Raw genomic sequence first — 9,959 nt, forward strand, 5'->3', positions numbered from 1 at the left:
ACTTCTATACTACGCCTATAGCTAAAGGAGATAATCGCTCAATGCGCAATAGTTTATTCTTACAAAATATTGACCGGTTAACTTTAGCGAAATGGGATCATTTTTAGCTCTTTTAAAAACAAAATGAACAAATTTCATGGGTTATCAGCATTACGAAAAGTGACTAAGTCTCTGAATAGCAAGACGATTTTGAAGTATCTCTTATTGCTGGTAAAGATAAACATAAACATTTCACGCACATTTCACATGATTTGTATGTTTCGTTTCGGTAACTGTGTGTCTTGAAATTTCAAAGAAACCAACATGTCGACTTACATACTATAAAATTAACCTCTCCCGTATACTTCCCCGCCTTAAGGGCGGGGAAGAATAAAGTTTCTTTTAAAAGTTTGGTTCCATCTTTCCTGTCGCTGTGCAATAATTCAAGTCCTTAAAACAATACAAGTATGATTACGTATTTGGTTTTTTTATTATGTTTTTTTAAGTAAGGATAAAGGAAGCTTAATGAGCATTTCACATCTAAGTCAACAACTGTTTCATCACGTCATGCAGCGGTACAAGTGGAGTCCAAGAATACGACACAGTGACTTGCATGATATGGCATCTTGAAATTAAAGATTTGAAATGATAATTAATAGATAAGTGTTACATGCATACTGTCTATTATGACTTTGCTCCCGAAATACTCTGTATTGATAGGGATGGCAATACTGCGGTCGAGACCTTTTTTAGGATGACATTATTTTTTTCAAGCAGGTGGAGGTTTTTTTGTTTACACAAAATAGTGAGCTGTGGGTTAATTGCATGTCTATTCGTTGTTGGATATCACTGTATACATATGATGTATCAGATAAGGGGTGACAATTCTCAAACACCGTTAGTATTGCCTTGGTAGTCCGTAATAAACACATTTACAATGCCATCTACAATGGTGAAGGTTACATCAGTAATTATATAGTAAAAAATCTCTTAGAATAAGTAATATTGACCCATTGCATTCAGATTCTGCTCACAAGTTTGAAATTGTATTGACTATCAGCATCCAAAAGGAATAGTAAGATTCCATTAATTAATTAAGTGTAGGTAATAGTGGTAGAAGTATTATTACGCTTCTGGATGAGGTCGTATTACATATTTCTGCAAATTATGTTCAGAGACTTAGGATAATAACCATCAATGCATAGCAGTTAATATGTCAATATTACTTTCTTTTGGATATGGAAAAGGTTTTGCTTTATTTATTTCATACACAAGACTTACAGAGTTAACATTTGATATCATTATATTCTTTACCCAGTACTCGTCACGATATGGCTGAAATATTGCCGATGTGACGTAAAGCATTAACTCACTCACTCACTTTACCCAGTAACATGGCACATAGCATGATACATTAGATACATGTTATGACATCATCAGGATCAACATATGTTCATCAATTAGTATATATACATATTCAAATATACTTTAGTGAAACAAAACACTTTATGTCTTAACAATTGCTGTCTAATGTGAATATCGCTCTTCACGTTTGCTTTACAGTTACTCGACAAAGTTATTAAAAGGTTATTAATGAAGAAAAAACAATTCTACTCCGGATATGCCCATATGTTTTACCTGAAACTATATATCTATACTTTGATATCATAATAAAAAGTAAAAGTAAGTCACATGAAAAATGAAGTAACATTGTTCACCACTCCTCAATTTACGGTTTCCAGATAAAAAGGGTTTGAAATCAACACAAGTCCTCTTGCACCCTTCTGCTCCTCTGACTCAAAACTGAACCAAGTCACAAAACACTTGGGATGTGACACCATGTCTGAATATTCTTGTCTAGATATTTGTAATCCAGATTAGTGAATTTCTCCATTAGAAAAAGGCACGCCTGTTTCACAGCCACATAAAAATGTAGTGTGTTGTTGTCACAATACCCTATGACATAATACATAGTATTTTGTTGTCAGTTACACCCGAAAAACAATGCCGTGACATTAGGGGGCACGGTGATCTATCATCTCTTTTGTGCAATGTCATTGAATAAGCCAAGCAATGTTGAGAGTTTTGAATATTTTGTTAACTAAATATACCCTGGGCGGCACATTTTATAGAAAGCGCTAGTTTATGAAAGCACTTTTATTTTTAATATATACACATCAATAAAAGTTAAGCACTCCCTTACATTATGTATGATAATACACTACTATAATACTTAATGTTGATGGCAATACTAATTATGGTATTAATGTTGTTTTGTCCGAATAATGTGACCGTTCATGCGTGATTGTGACGTCCCATATCCCCGTGTTTTGCACGTGGATCATGCCCCCCTAGCACTCAGCAAAAAACGGTATGTTGGAAACTGATGTGTCATCGTCAAGTCTGAAAATGGCAAGAAGGAGATTATGTGAAGCACTAAGATGGAAAATCATTGGTATGCATGCCGCAGAGATATCTTTCAAGGCGATTGGACGTCAATTGGGTTACCATTACTCAGTAATCAGCCGACTAGAGCGAAAACACGCCCAAACCAATTCAGTAAAGTACCTGCCATGATGACCGAACGAGAGTGTGGAGGCACCAAGGTACAGCATACACCCCCGAGAACATTAAACCAACTGTTCCGTTTGGTGATGACTCCTTGATGATATAGGGTTGCATATTCCACGATTGCAAGCTAGACCTTGTGACTATACGGGGCAATCTCATTGTTGAACGTTACATCCTGGAAGTTCTGGAACCAGTTGTTGTTCCCCCATTTTGAAAACCATCTTCTGGTATCAAGACCCATGTTCATTTACGATAACGCTAGACCCCAGCGTTGAAGAGTTGTGACTGCATATTTGTCAATCAACTCTACCTTGGCCTACAATGAGTCCTGATCTTAACCCCCTAGAGCACATTTGGGACATTCTTGGGCGTAGAGTGCAGGCAATGGACCCTCTTCCACACAATCCGGATGAATTGACAGCAGCTTTGCATCATGAATGGGCGCTATTTCCCCTTGAGATGATCCGACGTCTGACTGGAGGGATGAGGAGAAGGATCGAGGCTGTCATCCGGGCACGCGGTGGCCCCGCCCGTTATTAAACTTTTTGACACGCGAATGTCATTAATGGACGTTAATACACATTCTTATTCATTATGTGCAATAATTTATCGTTGTTCCAGATTAGCGGTTCTATACTTATAGAAGGTGTTGTAGTAAAAACAGTACCGGTGTTTGGGTAACCATATCTCAATTAAAATTTCATTCTGGCTCAAAATTGTTTTGTTTTGTTTGTTCTCAGATGATTGCTCTTTACGAACATAATGTCTTCTCCAACTTTGTCCATTTTATCATGTTCGTGATTCTTATTTACTGTACAGAAAATGTCTGGGGGGTGCTTAACTTTTTTTATGTGTATATTTTTTTTCATTTGGTTTTCTTTCTTAATTCAAGGTGCTAAAATGAATTTGAATGGAAACTAATATACATACTAGTATATTATGTTTTCGATTAATTAATTTTCATTATTTTTGCAGAGGAATGTATTTTATTAGGTATGTTATATTGGCGCTAAACACATCCAAATGTCACCCCGAACTCTATCCTTAACCCCTGGATCCCCTTTACGATCAATCAACCCTTTACGATCATTAGGGTTAGGAACCATGCCTACCCGTAACCTTCGTAAGTGTCCGTCGCCTTTTCGGCCCTGTTCGTTTAGTTCCATAACGTCGAAGGCATGACTAGGTAAATTCGCACTTAGTTTCACAGCGTCGATGTAGCTCAGTCGGTCAGCTGTCGGGCTAACAACCCGAAGGTCGCGGATTCCGAAGATAGTCACACAAAATGGTCGCATGTCTTTGAGACACGTGACCGACTGCAGAGATCATCCTCACGAGAAGTATTCGTCACCACTCGCATGTTTCCGTGACCTACAATGGCACACGTTTGTCACGAATGGCACGAGAATTTGTGGTACTGTATTCTAAAAGTGCTCCCTCATGTTAAGGAACCCAATGCAGTAACTTCTGCCCTGCATCAACCGCTGCCTGCAACCACAGTTGCCAAGCAACCCATGTTACCAATACCGTGTCAGATACCCTGCAACTGCCGTTGCCAAGCATCCCCTGTTGCTATGCAGCTAGCGCTGCCAGTAAGGTACCATTGCCAAATATTGAGCGAGGGCAAATATTGTTGCCAAGTTGACCATCTGCTGTAAAGCAGAATGGATCAGTTGGTTTCTGTTGTAAAGCGGACAACCCTACAGATGATTGGGGTGTTGGACCACCTCGCCTGGACCAGGTCCAGGCCCTGACAATACTTACATGGGGGTCTTTAGTTTTATTACTTATGTGATAAAGATCCAATGATAGTCATGTGTCAAGATGCCATCATTTGTGTCATCATTTTTACTTATACACATTTGACCGTGCTTGGCATCCACATAAGATGTATGCCTTGCGGTAATTCTTGCCATTTGATAAATCTGGTGCGGCACATAAATGCCCCGTCAGCTTTCCCAAGTTCTTTTGCTTGATTGTAATCGTTCATTGTTATACACTTACAATTATCTAAATGGCAATTTTCCATTGTATTAAAGGAACATTAATATGAATTAATAATTAATAACATTTACTATAGCCCAAGGGGATACTGGACAGGTAAAGAAGCAATACAAAATCTAAAGATGTTGTCAAGGATTGGTTAAAGAAACATGCAATATGGCAAATATGCTTGCCACGATATATACCGAGGAATAAAATTCATACTTAATGAAGTTCATCAGGCTGACCTTTTGTTTCTTCCGCGTGATAAGGTAAGACGCAAAATATATAAATATGCTTTAACTGTAGTAGATGTAGCTAGTCAGTAAAGGAAGCTGAACCATTAACCTCAAAAGATTCAACTGAATATGCGGGTCGCATATATAAACGTAAACACTTAAAAAGTAGATCCTGGACGCGAGCTTATGGGATCAGTAACTAAACTAATAACAAAGCGCGGCGTTATAATCAGGCGTGGCAAAAGCGAGGCCCATCATAGCCAAGTTTTTGTTGAAAGATTTAACCAAACATTAGCAGAATGCTTGTTTGGACGTCACTATGCTCAGGATATGCTGATGACTGATAAAATATCAATGGAATGTGTAACTTGATTATTAGCCGTTGTATCAGCACTAAATAATGAAGTATTTGGTAAGAACTCATCCGATGCTATTTAAAGCAGATAGAGAAAGTATAACATATTTTGTACCAGCCTGGTGAACTCCGAGGGGGCCAACGCGGTGCAACTGATCCAGTTTGTTATCTTAAGATATATAACATTAGTCGATTGGTTATGAAAGAAGGTGAGCCTTGTTTATATTATCTTAAAGATGGGCAAGGTAGAGGTTTTGTGGGAGAAGAATTGCTCATAGTTCCAAGGATAAAGTATTACCTCCCTAAGTAGCCAGACGCATAGGTAGTTATACCATCCTTTTCAATCCAAATCTTTGTATCTAAGGGGGATAATGATGTCATATTCATTCTTAATCCATATATCCTGTGTTTATCACATCTAATAGTATGCATGTCACGTTTGAATGTCCTATCGGTGACTAATGCCGCATTATACTGTTCACGTTTTATATGCGTTTTTACAACATACTTCTTAACACCTTGAGCTTTTCTTATCTTGTCGTTGTCAGATTGCTTTATAGAATACATCTTCGGTCTTAATCCAACATACTCAGCAATAGGAGTTTAAGCACTCTCGTCCTTCCTCTTACCTAATACCTTTTATTTGATATGCTGTGCAATGGATTATCTTTTGGGTAATTGCTTGTATGATACATATCTATTTTCAGTGCCATATCTTTATACGCATCATTGCTTGTATTTCAATTTACAAAGTATCTGTATTGGTATATATAACACCTCGCATCTATCAGCATATTGTCTCTTAAGCTCATTGTAATAAAAGTCATACATTTAGTGTTTTTACAAGTCTAGAATATTCATACCAACGTATATTGGTTTGTTGAATTTTATATTATTCTTCCTCATATGTAATGCTGGGGAGTCATTATCAAATATCTTACGTCTATTAAAAGCTAGACTAACTCTTTCTTCCTCACGAGAATTAGCCAATTTAACATCAACACGCTTCATTAGATTCTCCATAGTTTTACCAAATACTGAGTTATTCATGAGCTTGTATAGGTTCTTTTCAAAATCTCTAGTAGCCATCTTTCTTAAATCTGTGTCTCAGCCTTATATAGGGCTCTATCGATTTCGTTTGCTCAAACTTAATAACTCTGTATTTTTTTCATAGTTTCATACCTAATGATATTATATAACTGGAGATTTCTATAGTGGACTACATCTTTTGTCTTATCCATCAGGGGTGGTCGGGTAGCCTAGTGGTTAAAGCGTTCGCTCGTCACGTCGAAGCCCATTGCTGGTGCCCCCCACTGTGATATTGCTGGAATATTGCTATAAGTCGGCGTAAAACCATACTCACTCACTCTTATCCATAAAATTGTTATCCATAAAATGAGTTTTTCTACATTAGCTAACTCAGTATTGCCCATCAAGTTATGTTGATATTCAAACATCCAATCTCTATTGACCATGATGAGTCTTTCAGGAGCTAGGGGATAACTATTTTAATGTTTATGCAAGTTTGTTGGGTATTCTATGTCAACTTCTCGTATCTACCCTTTATCAGAATCTTTGGGAATATTATTCACATCAACATTGTCTACCCACTCAAAACCACCTGAGGGTAAAGGTTGACTTACAGCCCATTCACACAAATTGTTGGCGTCGAGATATAATAGGTGTGTAGTAGGTTTACTCGAATCTGTTATCATGTCCTTCCACTAATTTATCATTGACCTTAGAATATCTTTTCGCTGTAATTGATATACCACCTCTTAATCTTTTCTCAATAAACAAGTGCTTCTCATAATCAGTACGTTGTTTTAGTTCTACACCAGTATGCTTGAACAATGCATCCGACGAGAGCCTGGGACTGGAATAGTATCCAGCTAGCACTGCCCGGCCCTGGTAGCATATTTAATTATAAGAAACGCTACCGTTGCTTGGCAACTGCCACACTGCCAAAAGCAGCTGCCGCTGCTGGCCTAAGGCAGCTACCACCGCCTGGCCCCAGATAGCATAAATGACAACTACCACTGCCTGGCCTAAGATAGCATAGATGACAACTACCGCTGCCTGGCCCCAGATAGCATAGATGACAACTACGGCTCCCTGGCCACAGATAGCATAGATGACAACTACCGCTGCCTGGCCCCAGATAGCATAGATGACAACTACCGCTGCCTGGCCCCAGATAGCATAGATGACAACTACCGCTGCCTGGCCCCAGATAGCATAGATGACAACTACCGCTGCCTGGCCCCAGATAGCCTAAATGACAACTACCACTACCTGGCCTAAGATAGCATAGATGACAACTATCGCTGCCTGGCCCCAGATATCATAGATGACAACTACCGCTCCCTGGCCCCAGATAGCATAGATGACAACTACCGCTGCCTGGCCCCAGATAGCATAGATGACAACTACCGCTGCCTGGCCCCAGATAGCATAGATGACAACTACCGCTGCCTGGCCCCAGATAGCATAGATGACAACTACCGCTCCCTGGCCCCAGATAGCATAGATGACAACTACCGCTGCCTGGCCCCAGATAACATAGATGACAACTACCGCTGCCTGGCCCCAGATAGCCTAAATGACAACTACCACTGCCTGGCCTAAGATAGCATAGATGACAACTACCGCTGCCTGGCTCCAGATAGCCTAAATGACAACTACCGCTGCCTGGCCCCAGAAAGCATAGATGACAACTACCGCTGCCTGGCCCCAGATAGCATAGATGACAACTACGGCTCCCTGGCCCCAGATAGCATAGATGACAACTACCGCTGCCTGGCCCCAGATAGCATAGATGACAACTACCGCTCCCTGGCCCCAGATAGCATAGATGACAACTACCGCTGCCTGGCCCCAGATAGCATAGATGACAACTACCGCTGCCTGGCCCCAGATAACATAGATGACAACTACTGCTGCCTGGCCCCAGATAGCCTAAATGACAACTACCACTACCTGGCCTAAGATAGCATAGATGACAACTATCGCTCCCTGGCCACAGATAGCATAGATGACAACTACCGCTGCCTGGCCCCAGATAGCATAGATGACAACTACCGCTGCCTGGCCCCAGATAGCCTAAATGACAACTACCGCTGCCTGGCCTAAGATGGAGTTTTTTGCTCTGACTTTAATTTATTGTCTTCCCTTCCTCTCCTGAAGCTGCTGCTTGGTGTTGCAACAAGTTTGCGACATGGAACTGGGGATAAACAGCATTGTCTGTTCCTTGATGCCCTTGAAGTTGTTGTGTTAGTGATCCCACATTCTCAAGAGATTCAACATCTGTAAATTCAGATTAAGAGACATTATCAACAGAGGTAGTGGAGGTGGAATGACTGGAACTGGTAGAGGGTTGAGGTGGCTCTGGGTCACCAGTAGCAGTAGAGCTATCATGACTAGAGCTGGTTGATGGATGAGCTGGTTTTAGTTGTCTTGCACCAGTGGAGGTGGCATGTCTGGAAGTGGAAGGAAACACATCATGATTGGAGCTCATAGAAGAATCTGTGTTTCAAAATCTTCATCAGCAAATACTTCAGTGTTATAAGGTCATATGCCAGTGTACTTGAAACCATTAACTGCAGAAAAGAATTCATAAGAAAACAAAAGTAAAGGGTTATGAATAGAGCTATGTGTATAGCGTGCTGCCCTGAAGTACCCGTCAGCCCAGTTTGAATTGAGCGCGCTTGACAACTCACGTGGCCTCGTTTCAAATAACCCGCGCTCGCTAGAGCGTGCGACCTGGTTTCATGAATACAGGGTGTGTGTTGAAAGTACAATCATACCACAATAGAGGGGTTGTGTCAACATGATATACGCCGGGTAATGTAGGGGGGGGGGGATGTACGTCTAGCTGGATCACATCCATCTTATACGGTCTACACGTTGTACATCATGAACGTTAGACAACCTGTATGGAAAAAAAGTATAGAAGAAATAGATAAGACTACACAATCAGCAAGCTAGCAGTGTCGTTTAATTACATTTAGCGTGCAAGAACGAGGTAGTCATGTCACCCTGCATTGACTATAACGCTGAAGGCAGCCGGATTTCGAATCACCCGCGCTGCGTACTATTGTGAACCATTTGTAAAGAATTATTAAGCCCTGTCCCGACTTGCATAGTTGATGTTTCAATGCTAGCTTTTCCATTTAACGCGATGACAAATAAGCCCTACGGTTTGAGTTTTAACCGTGTAACATGATGTGCACAGTTTTACTGTTTTACCATTTATATGTCTTGTACTTGATGTAAATGTACTGTGACTGACTTACTGAGGTAGTTTTAATGATGATACTATTTGAATACATGTGTCGGATGTTCCTGAAGAGCAAGTTGAGCATACATGCACTGATGTCACCTCTCTTTTTGATGAACAATTTTATTCCACGATACAGCTAATTGTTGTATGGCTGTCAGCGTCAACATAAATTAACTCATACGAAATAAAGTTGTGCATAGATCTAAGTCTACATCCTTCGAGGTAAAAAATAGTGATAATTCTCTTTTTAAAAGAATTGACTTTCACTTTGTGTGAGTTCACTGGAGTATGAACCTTCATAGTGTGAATAATTTCATCATAAGTGAGCTACAGAGCCTTGTCTACTGTGTAAAGTTTGTGGTCTGGTACTAATAAACTCACACGCAAAAGAAACGCAAGTCGAGTATGCAGTATACATGTTATGTATTTTCAACAGTAAAGAGAAGAAATACTAATAGGGCAAGATTGACCAAAATTTGACTGAAGACAGTTTATTGGATTAAAAGGCAGATGACATAATTGTTTTTTTCCAAATGTTAAGGACTTACAC

General features: G+C 40.0%; 1 protein-coding gene across 1 annotated transcript; it reads left to right on the forward strand.

Moving 5' to 3' along the window:
* The first annotated feature begins 2,871 nt into the window (after positions 1-2,871).
* LOC139451804 (uncharacterized) lies at positions 2,872-8,115 on the forward strand. Its single transcript, XM_071233105.1, has 4 exons — positions 2,872-3,070; positions 7,181-7,363; positions 7,469-7,708; positions 7,793-8,115. Exons 1-4 carry the CDS (start codon positions 2,872-2,874, stop codon positions 8,113-8,115), a joined length of 945 nt encoding a protein of 314 aa, XP_071089206.1.
* Positions 8,116-9,959: the final 1,844 nt, after the last annotated feature.

The sequence above is a fragment of the Haliotis cracherodii genome, unplaced genomic scaffold, assembly GCF_022045235.1.
Source record: "Haliotis cracherodii isolate W230 unplaced genomic scaffold, xgHalCrac1.p SCAF_9, whole genome shotgun sequence".
Classification (NCBI taxonomy): Eukaryota; Metazoa; Mollusca; class Gastropoda; order Lepetellida; family Haliotidae; genus Haliotis; species Haliotis cracherodii.

What these genes read in the sequence shown, in the direction of transcription:
- LOC139451804 (XM_071233105.1), top strand. Translation starts at nt 2,872, where the DNA reads ATGAGTCCTGATCTTAACCCCCTAGAGCACATTTGGGACATTCTTGGG. An exon ending in GGCTGTCATCCGGGCACGCG is followed by an intron (nt 3,071 to 7,180) that starts GTGGCCCCGCCC and finishes GCCTGGCCTAAG; the next exon opens with ATAGCATAGATGACAACTAC. An exon ending in CATAGATGACAACTACCGCT is followed by an intron (nt 7,709 to 7,792) that starts GCCTGGCCCCAG and finishes GCCTGGCTCCAG; the next exon opens with ATAGCCTAAATGACAACTAC.